Source organism: Clytia hemisphaerica, unplaced genomic scaffold, assembly GCF_902728285.1.
Source record: "Clytia hemisphaerica strain Z4C2 unplaced genomic scaffold, Clytia hemisphaerica genome assembly, whole genome shotgun sequence".
NCBI classification, from domain to species: domain Eukaryota; kingdom Metazoa; phylum Cnidaria; class Hydrozoa; order Leptothecata; family Clytiidae; genus Clytia; species Clytia hemisphaerica.
In genome coordinates this window covers 118,552-135,881 of record NW_027103772.1, presented here as the reverse complement: position 1 = coordinate 135,881, position 17,330 = coordinate 118,552, and the positions used below count along the sequence as shown (strand labels likewise).

General features: G+C 35.2%; 2 protein-coding genes across 3 annotated transcripts in view; one reads left to right on the top strand and one right to left on the bottom strand.

Annotated features, from left to right (window-relative positions):
* Positions 1 to 708: 708 nt before the first annotated feature.
* The window catches only part of LOC136806070 (kinesin-like protein KIF3A), a 58,788-nt gene continuing 42,166 nt past the window's right edge, over positions 709 to 17,330 (top strand). For both annotated transcript variants that reach the window (XM_067062640.1, XM_067062639.1), the window contains exons 1-8: positions 709 to 1,223; positions 2,570 to 2,992; positions 3,241 to 3,391; positions 4,016 to 4,090; positions 4,396 to 4,445; positions 4,783 to 4,858; positions 5,226 to 5,257; positions 7,679 to 7,766. In XM_067062640.1, coding sequence (XP_066918741.1) covers positions 748 to 1,223; positions 2,570 to 2,992; positions 3,241 to 3,391; positions 4,016 to 4,090; positions 4,396 to 4,445; positions 4,783 to 4,858; positions 5,226 to 5,257; positions 7,679 to 7,766 — 1,371 coding nt within the window. In that variant the 5' untranslated portion in view covers positions 709 to 747. The remainder of the gene's footprint in view (positions 1,224 to 2,569; positions 2,993 to 3,240; positions 3,392 to 4,015; positions 4,091 to 4,395; positions 4,446 to 4,782; positions 4,859 to 5,225; positions 5,258 to 7,678; positions 7,767 to 17,330) is intronic.
* LOC136806069 (uncharacterized) lies at positions 12,960 to 16,999 on the bottom strand. The gene is made up of 5 exons (XM_067062638.1): positions 16,719 to 16,999; positions 16,287 to 16,470; positions 14,521 to 15,102; positions 13,945 to 14,319; positions 12,960 to 13,198 (listed from the first exon to the last, which is right to left on the bottom strand). Exons 1-3 carry the CDS (start codon positions 16,898 to 16,900, stop codon positions 14,632 to 14,634), a joined length of 837 nt encoding a protein of 278 aa, XP_066918739.1. The 5' UTR covers positions 16,901 to 16,999; the 3' UTR covers positions 12,960 to 13,198; positions 13,945 to 14,319; positions 14,521 to 14,631.

Sequence of the window (17,330 nt, the reverse complement as noted above, 5' to 3'; positions counted from 1 at the left end):
TTTTTGGAAAGCTAAGGGGTAGGAGAATCAAAATAACTTGGGTGCCAATTTTTTTTCGGACACTTTGGTGTGATTTTCGGACAAATACAACGGTCTCAGGCAAAAATCAAAGGGTGAAAAATTAATGAAAATTTTAGCTTGAGAAAACGGAGACCTGTTGTATATTTTTGGGAAGTTCTCAAAAAATTAAGATTAGTGATATATTGCGAGTGTAGGTGATTTCTTTACCTAACTCGAGATATTAATCCTTAAAAACAGTGTTTTTCAGTGTTTTTTCAGCTAGAAACAGCTGTTTTGTCCAGTTTTTGCGCTTTTGAAAGCTCAATATCTCGAGTTAGGTACTTAGGTACAAATTTTCATTAATTTTTCACCCTATGATTTTTGCCTGAGACCGTCGTATTTGTCCGAAAATCACACCAAAGTGTCCGAAAAAAAATTGGCACCCAAGTTATTTTGATTCCCCTACCCCTTAGCTTTCCAAAAATGTATAACAAGTGCTTTGACTAAAAAAATCGAGCGATTTTACAAATTTCCCCCTACTAACTTAGCGAATGAATAGCATAGAGGGTTATCTAATATATGTGGTGAGTGGATGGGAGCGGAAAGAAGGTGCATCACTCTTCCTCGGCATTGGATATCCCAGAAGATAGAATCTCGCCCCCAACAGCCTCCAGATGAATGTTTTTACTTACTATACTATATTTTTAGAACATCAAATTACCTAAAAAATACTAATCAATAATATAAATGGATGGGAATGAACCTGGTAAGAACAAGAAACACAAAGAATCACAGCCTGAACCAATCGAATCCACTTTATGGAATGTCGGTTGTAAGACACCTGATTCACCAGAAGAAGGTGGCACTGGAAATGAAGAATCGGATCCTCCAAGAACCCCAATAAGTACAGAAAATAATGACAAGTCTATTTCTGGTAATTCTGCTCAAGAAGAACTAACCGATAGAAATGACTCAAATACACCAAAGCTTGCAATGGAAACATCTGACAGATCTGGTTTAGAGACTTTGGTGGATGAAACAAATAAAACAAGTTCTCCCCAGGAGAAGTCTCAGGTTAACGATGGTTCTGAAGCGGCTATTTCCAATCCTCTAAATATAGATGACGGAAGTGGTTCTACACGTGAAGAAGATTTACAGACTCCAGTCAATGCTGAAATCACACCTGATGTCTCTCAAGTCGATTTGACCAAAGTTACCACGGAGTAAGTGTGAACACATTTTGGATAATGGAATTTTAATGAAGGGGAAATACGTAACATTCTGCTGATAGATGCTCAAATCTAAGTACTTGTAATTCTAAAGGTTTTGGGACATGAGAAGTTTTTTTTTGCGTTGGTGCACCAACCTAAAACGCTTTCTCGTGTCTCCACCCCATTTTTATTTTAATAACATTTGTGCTTCTCTCACTTTTGTCCCTGGGACAATGGAGCAAAATTGAATCAAATGGTTGGTGGGATAGAGCATGCTGCATTGCACCAACGTGAAAAAAACTTCTCGTGTCCCCAAGCTTTAATATTCGCTAACTTCAATAACTTTTCAGCTCTTATAGTTTTATTGGACCTACCCCGGTGGGGTGGAGGTCCTATAAATTAACCTTTGTCCGTTCGTTCGTCCGTTCGTTCGTTCGTTATTAGCTTTCCTCGTGATTGGCACCATGATAGGTAAAAAATGGCTCAAGCAGATTTTTTCAAACAAACTTTGTTGGCTCAAAAAACGCATGTTTATCTATAAGAATCACTATTAATAAGCATACATCAATGTTCTTAGCCTAATTACTCAATTTTTTAATGAGATAGATGTTTTATTTGCTCATGAGGGCTTACTTTTGAAGAAGGTGTGTGTTTAGACATGAAATTTTGGTTGCTTGGCGTTTTTTTATAGAAGAAACTGGCCAAATTCGACATTTATTTATAAGCACATTATCAGTTACTTAGGTATTAGCTTTTCTCGAGATTGGCTCTTTGATTCTTTATGATTTTTTGTACAAAGATTCATAACTATAAACTCGAATTATGACGGAGCCCGATTTTCGAAAAAAAAAATTTGGGGCAAATTTGGGCCAAAAAACGGCTAAAAAACGGACTTTTTGGACTTTTTGGGATAATTGGATCATTAACTTTTTCTGATTTTTTGCATGAAAGTAGGATACCATCATAGGTAAAAGATGGCTCAAGCAGATTTTTTCAAAAAAAAATTTATCTATAAGAATCACTGTTAATAAGTACATCAATGTTCTTAGCCAAATTACTCGATTTTTTGACGAGATAGATGTTTCTTTTGCTTACGAACTCTTAAATATGAAAGAATATTTTAATAGCATGAAATTTTGGTTTCTAAACATTTTTTTATAAGAAACAAACGACTAATTTTAGTAGATCGTCACTATTTGTGTTCTGAATGATTGTTTAATGGTAACGTCACGTAAATATCAATTATATATGTGTTAAATGCATAACCAGGTAGGTCCATAAAAGTATCACTTGTTTAATATTTGCTAACTTCAATAACTTTTCAGCTCTTATAGTTTTATTGTTGTTTAATTTTCAAGAGCAAACGAAGACTTGGAGAAAGGGTCATCAAACAAGGTGTGGGATAACACAAATCCTGAAGACGAGGTCGACAGGGATAAAACTCCAATCAATGAACCCAAGTCTCATCAAGCTGAAAACGACCATAAAAACACTCCCCCAGAATCTACAACTAATAATCTTCAACCAAACAAAGATTCAAACCAAATCTCAAACGGGCTTCCTTTACCACCACTCAAACCACCAGCAAGTCCTTTCTTCTTGAAACAGTTAGACCTGACAGAAGATATGATAACACTGAGAGGACCGCATGAGAGTATTCCAACGTCTCTACCAACGTCAGGAAAACACCAGTACCATCAGAAATCCAAAAAGACGCCTGTCACTTCTCTGGAATGTAAATTAAGGGGTTTTTCTGTTGGTTCATCGACAAGTGAAAAAAGGTAAAGCTTTTTATGAGAAATCGGGATATTTTTGCCTCATTTAAATCTTTAGGAATTTTATTTTGTCTTGAAAAGGTTCGCCCACCCCCTTGTATGTATATTTAATGGAACAGCTCATTCCCCTCTACTAAAGCCAACAAATGTGTAGATTCGGGCCTTCACGATCATTATTACTGAGTTGAATCGAGGAAGAAATATTTTAGCGACTCCGCCTCAGTTGACAGCAACCAAATGACTTAATATTCCAGCGAAGGTTCGTTTTCGCGCGTTTCATCAGCTGGGGAGTCTCCTTCAACGTCAACCGTTAAAGTGGTGGTCCGCGTCCGTCCCTTCAATACAAACGAGAAAACTAGAAATGATAAACCAATCATCGAATACCCTGGAGAAGGCGGCATATGGGTGAGTTTTGTGTTTGAACTTTAAAAAGTTCTGATTTCGTCAATATTCTTTATATAAATTCTTTGTACCCTTAAAACCTTTTAGAACGTACTTTAATCTAATTAATTTTCGCGAGATTTATTTTTGCCTTTTCGCAAATTTTTGCCATTTACGCCAAAATTAAACAGGATTTTCAGCGTAAAAAATACACTATAAATATGCTATTTATGGCGCTCAAAGGCCCATATCAACATAACTCTGGCCGATTCGCGACAATTAATACAAGCGAAATATTTCAAAAAGACTGATACCGAACGACCAAAATAATATCACTTTTTTAAGAACACCCTTTGTCTTTACTTGAATGAGATAAAAGTATTACAGTTGACTCTCGCTAATAACAAGGAATTTTATTTGTTCGAATAACGGAGAGATTCAGATTCTAGAGAATATTTGAAGAGGGTTTCTCCCTGACGGGAACTGAGAATAACTTCGAATTATAGAAGTGTCGAATAAGAGAAATTCGGCTGTACAAGAAAAAAATAATTCAAACCTTCCTCGAACTTTGCCATTTCTAAGTGGATTGGACATGATTTGTGTAAGCTAAATTCTCTTCTCAAATCACATTGTTTTTTTCCCTACCAGGTAGACCAAGGAGGAAACCAGCCCAAACCTTTCACATTCAATACTGTATTCGAAGAAAATTGTACTCAAGAAAAGGTTTGTAACTTTTGTCAGCAATAGCATGTCTCTGAAGACGTTGAAGGGAATTCACCAATAAGCGAATTAAAAAAGAAGGAAAATATCAAGTAATCAAGTACTTTGAAGGGTTACTACACTTTCAAACACGTCCTCATGTTCATAATTTTTTCTCAATTTCATTTTAGATTGTAGATTGAGTGTAGATTTCGAGCACAGTTTTATTAAAAAGACTCTCTCGCAGGCCTTTTGATCATTCACTCTTAGCAATAATTCATAGTTTCGTTTACAGTTTTGGAGCTAAGTTAAACTAGCTTTTTTCTTAGGTTTTCGAGGAATGTGGAATCAGGGACTTGATCATCAAAGCATTGGATGGGTAAGTGAATAAGATTTTTTCGTTTGGTAGGATTTGACACGGACGCCAATATTTAACCTACCGCGAAGTAGAGAGAACCCCTGTATTATATATATTGGTGTTGACGCTTTCGAATAATGGTTTCTAATGCTATTCGGACTGTTTAGCATTGAAAATAAGTCGAATACTAGTCTGTGGCCGCAGTTGGAGGCGACCTGAAGCCCCTGCTTTGATAGCTAAGGTGGAATAGTAATAATGTTTGAATTAGCAAAATATTCAAGTTAAAGAGATTAGATTTAGGAAGGATCGAATTATGGATAAAAGTCTTTTTGCGTTCACATTATTTTCTTTATTGCAGCTTCTCATGTACAGCCTTTGCGTTTGGGCAAACGGGGAGTGGAAAAACGCACACTATTCTTGGAGATTTCGAGCAGGTAACCTTTTTTCATACAGTCCATTAACCTCCTTCCCTGCGTATTATCAGCTTTTTGACGTATTGTTTTGAGAAGTTTCCCCTCAACACCAGGGTATTCTCTGGCGTCAATCAGTAACGTAAGATAAAGCCTGGGATACACGAGGACGAGGTTGGCAGTCCATATTACTGATCTCTAACTAATTGACTGGATCGGGCTTTTCGAATGAAATTAAGCGTGTCCAGTTTTGAAGCTGAGTAATCTGCAATCTTGTTTTCAATTCCGGTCGTCAACAGCGCGATTCGAATGTTTTGAATTCAAATGTTGGAAAATCTAAGGTAAGAGAAGGCCTTTACAACTGTGTTGCAAATACTATTTTTCATTTCAGGGACTTTGCACCAGTTCAGGCCTAGTACCAAGGTAAATTTACATTGTTTTTCCATACTTATCCGTTCCTCAACTATGATAGCCTGACTTGCCCTTTTGGGTAAAATGTACCCATTTTACATCGATTCGAAAAATTCTGCTGCGCTCCCAACTTGTACACGACGTTGTTTCAACGTTCATCTAATGTTCATAACGTCCATAACGTTTAGATGAATGTTGAAAAAACGTTGTGTACAACCTGGGTTGATACGTACGTGGACGATACAACAAATGATGAAAGGATTCCGAAATAGCTTCTTTTAAGTTCAAAAACTTTTTCGAAAGTTCGAAACATTCCACCCTAGCTTCATTTTCGACTTTATGTTCTTTATCAAGAAAAGAAAGCTTTTTGGCGCAATACTGGTCAAATACAGTCGACGCCCTATAATTCGATGTTCTACTATTCAATACGTTCCTTTTTTGATGATATTGAAAGTCACCGTCCTCTCATCAACGACGTTCTACTATTAGAAACGCCCCCTTATTGGATGAAAATCCAATCCCCCTTGAAAATGAACAACGCAACGCAACGAATCTAAAAATAGTAACAAATCTGCACAAATTTATTTGTTTGTACGGCTTGCGATCCCATCCTCTTTTGCCCTTGCACGTCAAGTAATTACAATATCAAAAGAAAGGTAATAGCTTTCACGGTTTTCCAAACATCTCGAAATGAACTGTGGGATTGGAACTCGTACAAATTTCTAGTTGTAATAATTATGACGTGTGAGATGTGGTGCGCTAATTAGAGAGCGTCATCTGTATACCAATTTTTAAGTGTAATTATTGGACCTACCTCCGGGTGCCCGGTGGAGGTCCTATGAATTAACCTCTTTCTGTTCGTCCGTCCGTCCGTTCGTCTGTTACCAGCTTTTCTCGAGATTGGCTCATTAGTTTTTTAATCATTGATTTTTTGCACAAAGATGCAAAATGGCAATGGCCAAAATGTGACGGAGCCCGATTTTCGAAAAAAAATCATTTCCGGCCGAAAATGCCGGAAATATGCCGGAAAAACCGGTTTTTTGGCATTTTCTCAAGATTTCATCATTATTTTTTTCTGATTTTTTGCACAAAGATGCGTATTAGCAATGCCCAAAACTTGGCCGAGTCCGATTTTTGAGAAAAAATCTTTTCCGGTCGAAAATGCCGGAAATATGCCGGAAATCGTCGTTTTTGCAGATTTTCATCGGACTTTTTCCTTATAATTCGTTGTTTTTTCACACAAAAACATTATTTATAGCAATGTCCACGATCAAGCATGATTCAATTGTCAATAAAACTGATTTTTGAAGCCGCAACTTTCTAAAAATCGGCGGAACAGCCAGTTTTCGCCGGAAAAACGGTATTTCTTGAATTTCTTGAGCTGTACTTTATATTTTTTCATGAAATTTTGCACACTGATGCAAAATGTCAATACCTAAATTGTGACGAAGCCCGATTTTCGAAAAAAATTCATTTCCGGCAGAAAATGCCGGAAATATGCCGGAAAAACTTTTTTTTTTGCATTTTCTCGAGATTTTATCATTAGTTTTTTCTGATTTTTTGCTCAAAGATGCGTATTAGCAATGCCCAAAACATGGCCGAGTCCGATTTTTGAGAAAAAAAATTTTCCGGCGGAAAATGCCTGAAATGTGCCGGAAATCGCCGTTTTTCTAGATTTTCGTTGGACTTTTTCCTTATAATCGGTTGTTTTTTCATTCAAAAACATTATTAATAGCAATGCTCACCATCAAGCATGTTTCAATTTTCAATAAAATTGATTTTTGAAGGCGCAACTTTCTAAAAATTGGCGGAACAGCCAGTTTTCGCCGGAAAAACGGTATTTCTTGAATTTCTTGAGCTGTACTTTATATTTTTTTATGAAATTTTGCACACTGACGCTATATGACAATACCTAAAATGTGAAGGAGCCCTATTTTCGAAAAACATTTTTTTTCCGGCCGAAAATGCCGGAAATATGCCGAAAAACCGGTTTTTTGACATTTTCTCGAATTTTTATTCTTAGTTTTATCTGATTTTTTTGCAGAAAGATGCGTATTCGCAATGCTCAAAACATGGCCGAGTTCGATTTTTGAGAAAAAATTTTTTCCGGTTGAAAATTCCGGAATTTTGCAGATTTTCATTGGATTTTTACCTTATATTTCACACAAAAACATTGCTCACCATCAAGCATGATTCAATTGTCAATAAAACTGATTTTTGCGACCAGAACTTTCTATTTATTTTTTCCCTACAACCCTTCCCTCTCCCCCTACCATCAATCAATGATGAATTTATTGCGTTATGCATTTTCGCTAAACGCTATGTTTTCTGACTGTTTTTTTTTTCATTTTTCTCCTTGCATTGCTATCTAACTTTCATCATCAGGTAGGTCCATTCAGCATCTAGCTTGTTTTTACAAATTAAACTTTTCAGGTCGATCGAGTATTTGTTCGAATGTATATGTAGAAGTGTGATACAATACCGCATCAAAGCGTCTTATCTGGAAGTTTACAATGAAAAGGTATTTTTTTGTTTTTTCTTGTGCTCAAAATTGTAAATCAATGTTTGGCATACTCTAAATAACATATTAAAAATTTTATACTTCGCACGATACCTATTGGAAGAACCCTCTAGTTGCAAAACTTTCCCATTTTAAAGCGTTAACATAAATTGAAAAATTTGAGCCTCTTATTTGGAAGTTTACAATGAAAAGGTATCTTTTTGTTTTTTTTTTATTCGGAATACAAATTAATGTTTGGCATTATTCAATAGTATAAAGTTTCAATTTTTACATTGAGTAATAATACGTTTTCTGTAACCTGATAACAGATGTTCGTAATTTTCTTACGCGCACGGTAAACCTCTGAAGGTGCTTGAAAATTATTCATCTGAGGAAAATAGTCCTCCCGCGGAAAATTCTACAACAAGAGAATCTTGTTGTGCGCCGGAAAGTTAAAAAATAATACGGCGCCCTATTCATAAACACAATCACGCAACTTTGTTGTCGTTCCTAGTCCTTTTAGACGAACGCGGTCTTTACGATTTCGAGATTGCATATTCTTCAGATTGTTATGTTTTCACACATCCCTTTAGAGCTTCAGCGTGGTGTGCAGAAAACAGTCACAATCTGATCCCAGGTTAGTTTTCTGGCACTCGATGTAGAAATTGATTCGCGAATATAAATTCAAAAAACTTTGTGATTCCATGAACGTTCCAAAAAAAAAATACCAGATGTGGTATTTAATTTTTAAGTTAAAATATTTACTTTCAAAAAAGTGCAGAGTGTGCAGAAAAATTATTATGTTTAAGTTTTTATTTATAATTTTATTGTAACCGTGATACAAAAATGCTTGTAGGATAAATCTAACGTTTTCCTGACCTTCTCTATAGCATGCTAACTCTAAGGTCCCGAATATTAGGAGGGGGTCTGAATAAAAGGAGGCGGTCTCAAGCTGTAACTTTAAGATCCACAAAGTAAGGTAATTATAGACTAAAACCAGGCTATTTAGTGCAACTCTATTTTTGATAGCTGAAAATATTTTCAAAAGTAAATGAACGTTGGGTCCTAAATAAGAACGGGCTGGTCTGAAAATTATAGAAAACTAATAACCGAGTGCGGATGTTTATTTGGAACCTCCAGGAAAAAAAAATCTCCGAAAATCCCAATGGTGAAATATTACTCGTTTGAAATTATTGATATTCAACGTATTGCTTGCCATACGCATACGTATACCATTCGAAAGCTCTCGATAAACATTCGCATGAATATTATTATAAGGCATGGGCATTCATTGGGGAAGGTCTGGAGAAAGTTTCAGGTTTTGTTTTTTTCCTGTAAATTATACTAAACGGCCCCATTACCCCATTAGTTACAACAATTTACATTTCTTATTGATTTCTTCTTTCAAAAACGAGTAAGAAACCACGAATGAAAAAGCTCAAAACTTCTTTACAGATGAAGATTACTCCAAAATAAGCATGACCTTTCTTCACCATTACGGTGATTCTCAAACACAGAAACACAAGGTCGTTAAACACCATGTTGAGGAAGGTTGTCACGTAGTCCGCCGTTTCATATACGTCGTCCTCCTTCTTCTGTTGTTCCAAGCCAGAGTAAGACGTTGTCAGTAAAGCGGATATTCCCAACGCCAAATAGAAGAAGGTCATTCCAGTAGGCCCATAGCCTAGGAAACATCCAACATCTCCAAACATAAGCCGCCATATCTATGATGTCCAGCATGGCGAATGCATTTCTCAGCGTGTTCATTTTATCTTCTTCTGGATATGGGTACATCATGTTTGTGATGACCAGCATTGGGAGTGTCAATAACAGGATTAAGAATGTTTCATAGTTTCCATTCCCTTCCAATGTCTAAAATGATTTCAGAATTTTTGATAACATAATATTATATGACTACCTCATAAAACAAATGGTTACCTTAATCGGATTTATATTCGCAATTTTACGCAAAATTGTGTCTGACTCGCGAAATTAAATCCCCACGAAATTTTTTAAAAAGATTGCCACTAACCCTTAATACCAATACGAGCATACTAGACGGGGGGTCTAATCGTAGGAATTTGATGGGTTTCTGATCAAACAAGAAAAAAATCCCCTGAGTCTTCCTAGCGAATTTTAACCCAAAAGGTCAAAAAATGAAAAATTTGGAGAACTCCACTTTTTTAAGTTTGACCGTTTTGACCATTTTGGTCAACGGTGATCCAAGAACTCCATTTGGCCCGCTTTATTGATTCGGTCTTCTAGTGAATTAGTTAGAAGTTATTATATTCAAATTTTCGCGACAAAATTCATCAGATAAACCCTATTTTTATCAAGGGGGGGGGTGTTTTCCACCAGGCTGGCACTCTTTTGCTAATAGCTCACTGAAAATTTTTTTTTAACACTCTGAAAGTTTCTGACTTTCAATATAATCCTATTAGCAGCATGTATACCAAATTTTACAATTATACACCGACCAGATCAGGTTATATAGGCATATCATAAAATCAAGCTAAAACCCTATAAAATCCCAAAATCTTAAATTTAGCATAACTTTTGATCTAGGCATCAAAAAATATTTTGAAAATTTTCAAAAACTGATGACGTCATCAAAAATGACGTCATTGTTTCTCAACCCAAATTTTTTTCTATGAACTGTTTTTATGGTAGAGAACATTTCTGCCAAGATTCAAGTCTAAGTTTCTTTTCTAGATCAAAAGTTATACAAGGCTGGTGGAAAACACCCCCCTCGAGAATACAAAACCTGAAAAAGCCTGATAATAATAGGGTTAAAGTATTTTATTAAATTAACTGTCCCTAAAAACTGCTGGGTCAAGTTAAAGAGGAAACGAGCTGTCTTTATATTGGGGTTTTTTTAAGGTGACGACTTTTATCAAGAAACTTGAAAAAATTGGGTAAGGGGTCTGTAGAGTTTCTTTTTCTGTTCTTGACTAAAAGAAGACTTACCACACATCCAGTCATTTTGTTGGCAACTGTATTATTTTGCATTTTTAACGATTCAGTTGCATTCAAGTGAGAGTAATGCAAAGCGATTCCGTACTGTACAAAACATGCCAAAATGAATCCCAAATTGGATAAGTTGACTTTGTCAAAATTTTCCCTGAAATGAAAAACAACCGACTTTTTATCGTTGGTAAGTATCTGAAGACCAAAAGCTCCCCCTGTCCAGAAATGAATTATTGTAAAGGTTTAACACCCCTTCTCACAGCCTCATTAAGACCCCCTCCAACTGGAAAAATTGGCTAAAATATGGTCCCCAGAGGAAAAATTATATTCTAACTTTTGTCCCACTAAAAATAAGCAAATAGACTAATCCTCACTGCAAAATATTATGCTATTTTTGCCATACCCACTGAATTTTCTGACTTGAAAACAAAATAATTGAAATTTCCCAGCCATGAAAAATATGGGAATATCCCTATCGAATTTCAGTTCGTTATTTTTATCCCCACTGGCTGAAAAAATCCTACCGGGTCTGTGAGAAGGGGGCGTGGTTTAGATGTCTTGATTTTTTGTATGCCTTTGAAGTACAGAACTCTTTTGACTGTGTCTGCTAGACGTTGGTACTTCTCATTAATATCCGTTCGGTTTAAGTCAAGGTGCACTTTATTTATGCTACCATGCGGAAACCGCTCTCAAGCAGTCTTATTACACTGACACCAGTTTGCAGAGCATGGTAAGGCTGCACTCGAGGAAAAATTCGGAAATACCAGTTTCGCACTGGAAGAGCGCACCTGATGAATTTTGGTCCGGACAAAGTGCACTTACACTTAAAAAAATTGCAAAAATTAGCTCTACTTGAGGAAAAAATAGCTGACCTCTGCACTTGAGGTTAAAAAACCGTCTGGAACTTGCACCTGAAAACTTCCAATTTTGCACATGCACTCAACTTTTTCCAAGTTGTGAACTCGTGATCTCGAGTAAAACGTGCCACACTCTGCAAACTGGCACTGACATGGTTCTCAACTTTATCGTAAATCTGCGAACATAAATTCGATTAAAGTAACCGTTTGTTTTATAATGCAGCTATATAATATTATGTTATCAAAAATATTGAAATTATTTTAGACATTGGAAGGGAATGGAAACTATGAAACATTTTCTTAATCCTGTTATTGACACTCCCAATGCTGGTCATCACAAACATGATGTTCTCATATCCAACAAATAAATACATGATTTTATTCAGCTCTGCATGCTTTCTTGTATAGAGCACTCTGTACTACAGAGGTTACACTCATCCTTCTAAATAATCAATTATAATGTAGTAGTAACTTTCGGAAAAGATAATAAGCATGTTTAGACGAAATTTGGTTGACAGCTTAAAGGTTATATTTTTTACATAAGTGTTCCCGTTTCATATCAGACACATATTTCATATCAGGGCAGTGTTTTCAGGTTGTGCTGATATAAAGAAAATCAGACCAATCTTGCTCCACATCCGTGTCAATCTAATGTGAAAAAACTGGTAAATTAAAATTTATGAGTAAGCAAACGATATTACTTTTATTTAAAAATAAAAACTTTAAAATATAGAAAAGGTCAAGTCATTTAGTAAATTTATATAACGAATTCCCATTTTATTTCGGTTAGTATTGAATTCATATCTATGGCACTTGATTTAGTTGCATCCAACTTTAACGTAGTTCTGCTAGAGGTAACGTGTTTGATATTAGGGAGGGAAAGATTTTTGGAAGCTCCGAAGTATTGGGCTTTTCCAGAAAAAAACTGTATACCCCCTGTCGAGGAGGTCCATTTCCGTTCCAAAGGGGTAAGATTTGATATGTAGCGGAATGCCATAGAGAGATACAAAGATCTGTCAAAAATAACTGGACTTCCATGGGGGTGGCTTTTTAAATCCTACTAAAATTCAGAAGAGGGGTTTAAACCTGAAATTGCCTGGAATTCCAGGGGATTACAGCATTTCCAGCCATAGAGTGATGGACCTCCTCAAGGGGTATACGGTTTTTTCTAGAAAAGCCCATTTTAAGGGTTATAAAAATAGAAGTTAACATACGCTGACTGTAAACGTTATCCCGAATTCAGTTAAGTCTTTCTTTTATAAGAACAATGTAAGAACAATACAATTTTATAAAAACAATGAGGCTCAAAATCGCCAAAAAATAAGAACAATTTATTAACAATGCTCAGCCTGAAGTCACTCAATTTCAAGCAATTTAGGGGTCAAGTATGTAAATCTTAAAATACCTCAATTACATCCTATGAATAAGAACAAGATAAGAACAATTTGAAGCTGAAAGTGCCAAAAAAAATAAGAACAGCAAAGCCTCATCAAAAATTTACTGGTTCTTTAAAAAAAACAAAAACAAAAACATAAAACCTAAAATCAAAATCATAAAATCAACAACATTAAATGTTAAACATTAAACATTAACATTATGTCGTCAGAAATCTGACTTTCTGAAGGGCCCCTGTCGCGCGGGAAGAGGTTGTGCACGGTCCTCTCCTGGCGTGATAAGCGAATATTTATTTTTATGCCCCAGGCGTTTAAGATCTGACCCGCCGCTAGAAGACGGGGAGGACTTGAATGTACAGTGGAATTCAGAGTGACAGTAGAATAAAGTAGACTAGAGTTTTTCGGCTCGTGCATATTTATTTCAATCCATCCAAATGATATTTATTGTTAACTCTGCGCGAGAACCCCATAACTCCGCAGTTCACTCCGTTTGATTCACCACCTGTCTCACCCAGGCACTTCCCAACCTTACGGTCCAGTCTCTAAACGACTCTGCTTCAGCATTCTTTGTGGATGCGCATGGCAGTCAGACCGGGGTCAACGGGGTCCACTTGTGGAACCAGGCTAACCTAGGTCTGATGGCCACGCAATCCGTGATTCCTCAATACGTCTTGTCCGGACGAACGCTCGCTGAAGAATATCTGAATTTCTATATTTGCTTGAGATATTTTTATCTCATGCATAATGCATATTTACAAACATTCAAACATACAAAATTCTATTTATAAATCTCTCATGACACCCCTCTGAAGTGTTGAAAATATTCTTAAATAAAATAAACAAGAAAAAAAAAGGACTAATATTTTTATAATTATACGGTTTTTAAATTTTTTAATAAATTTTTCTAAATATTATAAACCAATCAAACCAATTAAACATTTTTGTCAACAGTCAAGACCACAAAAAGGTTGAACAACAGACAAAACAAACAAGTTCAAGGAGACAAGGCAAAAATGCAAAACTTAAATGATGCATCCCGTGTTGTAGACAATACCGTATAACAACTACACTATATTTTTATAAGAACAATTTTATAAGAACAATGAAGCTCAAACATACGAATAATTTTAAGAACACTGCTGAGTCTAAGCATTGCTGAATTTCCAGTATTTTAAGGATCACAGTGTTCGAAACAGTGTGTGTGCAAACAATAAAATATCTCAATTTGTTCCTAAAAAGAGTTTGATAAGAGCAATTCGAGACTTGAAGTGCTAAAAAATAAGAACATACGAGCCTTCCGTATAAATATACTTGCTCTTATTATAAAAACAGGAGTGTATTGCTAAGAGGTAACCCCTACGCTTACCCCTCCAAATAAACGCCCTCCCCCCCGCTTGTTAATTGTTCCAAAATTTCCCAACCCCCGGACCTTATTAGGACTTATTAAGAATATTTTAAGCTGTCCTATATTTACCTTATTTTTGGGTTTTCAGAATTACAATTTCCGACCCCCCCCCTGGTAATTAGGTCTCCCCGTTTATTAAAATTTCGAGTAACTGTTTTAAACAAAAATTTAAAAGAAATTTCAGTCTCTCTTGAAAGGTACAGTTGATCAGTCATTTTCAAAATACTTTGCAATTAGATCTCCAAATTTCATTTAGTCTTCTGTTAGTTTCGAGCGAATGTAAACATGAGTAGAAAACGAATAATGCAACTCATTCCTTCTTTACACGTAAATATCATACCAAAATAACCATGTCGCTCTCTCCTCATTTTCTCAACCCTTAGAGCGAAAAACAAAATATCGTTGAAGATCAAGCTGAGAAGGGTGGTCCAAAAATCACCCCAGTGGTATTCTCCTTTTTGGTATTGCTCCAAACCAGAATAAAAGGTTGTTAAAAGAGCAGAAACAACCAAAGCCAAATAGAAAACCCCAAGCAAGCCTTTCTCGTAATTTTGGAAGCACACAACATCTCCAAACATCAGCTCTGCCATATCTATGATATCCAACATTGCAAATCCATTGATTAAATTATTCAGCTCCGTTCCTTCAGGATCAGGGTACAACATTTTGGTACCAACCATTATGGGAAAAACAGTCAATAGGATACCATAAGCGGTACTATCATTTTCCAATGTCTATTAAATATATATAAAAAGAAATGATCAATATTACCAAAATAATTAAGTATGGTAACGTTTCCTGTAGTTACAAGGTGCTACAAAAATAAAAAAAGCTTGGTTTTTGGGTCAAAACACGCTTTCTTTTATAAGAATACACTTTATAAGAATGTCCATGATGAAAATGGCCAAATAATTAAGAATAATGCTAAGAATATCACCATCATGGAATTTGGCTACTCAAGCTAAGAATGCCATTTTTAGAGCATTTTCAATTATAAATTTCCAATTACCCCCAAGTAAGGCTCACTCCTTTCACAAAAATGCCATTTTATGCTTGAGACGTATGTACTAAATATAAAATCTAGTCTGAATTTGGATCCTAGCCTAAGAATGTTGTAAGAATATCCATGATGAAATGGATTTACACCATTCTTATAAAAAAGCGTGTACTATCAAAACAGTATGAAAAGGTTTATCATCAGAGTTCTCGATAATTTTGTGTCAAACTAGAAAAACATGATTGGAGTGAAAAAGCATCAAAAACGGGTTTATTTGACTGCATCGCGCTGTAATCTTTAAGACAAGAACTTTAAGGGAAAAATAAATATATAGCTGAAAATCTGAAAGCTGAAGGATAAAAAAAATTTTCTTCTTCATTTTTCATCCTAAATATTTTTGATTTTCTTTCTGAAAAATTATAGTGCTCTGAATTACACGCTTTCTTTTATAAGAATACACTTTGTAAGAATTTCCATGATGAAAATGGCCAAAAAACTAAGAATATGCTAAGAATATCATCATCATGGAATTTTGCTACTAAAGCTAAGAATGCCATTTTCAATTATAAATTATCATTTATCCCCCAAGTTAGGCTCACTCCTTTTACAAAAGTGCCATTTTATGCTTGAGACGTATGTACTAAATGTTAAATCTAGTATGAATTAGGATCCTAACCTAAGAATGTGCTGTAAGAATATTTTAGGATGATTTTCCCAAAGAAGTTAAGAATATCCATGATGATATGGATTTACATCATTCTTATAAAAAAAAAGCTTGTATCTTTTCAACGGTATATGGCTTGTTATATTTGGGACAAAAATTAGAAAGCAAAACAAGATTTAGTAAACACTTAAAACGAATGGACTTTAAGAAAAAAAGTCTCCTCATTTTCCCAGATTTTGCTATGTAAGAAAACTCACCACACATTCTGTCCTGGCTGTAGAACACATTGTTAAATTCTGAGATCTCAGTGATGCGGTAGCTTCCAAGTGGGCACTGTGTAGAACAACTCCATAAGGTGCAACGATCGCTAAGATGAATCCAAAATTTGACCAGTTTATTTTGTGCATGAGGAATTTGAGAAATTTATTTTCTGTAGACTCCCTAAGATAAAGAAAAGAAAATGATTATGTATAATTTTGTCTTAATGTTCGTACTCCTATAGAAGCCCTACTAAAAGCCTCAGTCATCTACTTTTATAAGAACATCCAAAAATTAGACTTTAGGTTATAAAATGCAATAAATTTGGAAAATTAAACACTGCTTCTAAAACCGTTCTGTTTACATGACATCATTTTATTCAAAGTTTAAAGTAACAAGCCTAGATAATAAATTTATCAAATTGTACCTACCGTTCTCTGAAAACATATAAACTCAACACATTAAATCCAATCCAGGGTATTATACAAAACCAATTCCACCAAACATCAAATTTTACACCAGCATAAATGACAATAATGAGAAAATACACAAACTGTATAAAGACAGTTCCTAAATATCGAACCAGTTGTAGAGAATCCTCATCACATTTCATCTTGGTATTAAAGGATTCTACCGATTTTTAACGACTAAAAGGTATAAGTGTAATGAAAAGAATTGTAAATTCAACCGCCAATCTAACCTTTATTTCAACGGTTTGAATGTTTTGAATTTTTTACAAAGGCCGTTTCTTTCTTTCAAAAAATGAATCTAGTGGATGGTCTTTTTCTGCGAAAACTGTAAATTGTTTGTTATGGTTAGTTATTTTCATTTCTAAGAAATTATCTATGTTGAATCAATTTATTTTACATTTTGAATATTGATAGTTCAGAAATAGCTGATTCAACAATATGTGATGCTGTTTTAAATGATATTAAATTTTTTATTTATCATGAAAATTGGATTAGGCTGAGTACTTTTTTTGTTCAGTTTCAAATTACCATGATTTTCATCTTCTTAATAAGATAATCCGGAACTCCTGGAAC

Coding starts and splice junctions, on each gene's coding strand:
- LOC136806069 (XM_067062638.1), bottom strand. CDS start 16,900: ATGAAATGTGATGAGGATTCTCTACAACTGGTTCGATATTTAGGAACT. Junction 16,471..16,718: donor TTATATGTTTTCAGAGAACG/GTAGGTACAATT, acceptor TCTTTATCTTAG/GGAGTCTACAGAAAATAAAT. Junction 15,103..16,286: donor CAGCCAGGACAGAATGTGTG/GTGAGTTTTCTT, acceptor TATATTTAATAG/ACATTGGAAAATGATAGTAC.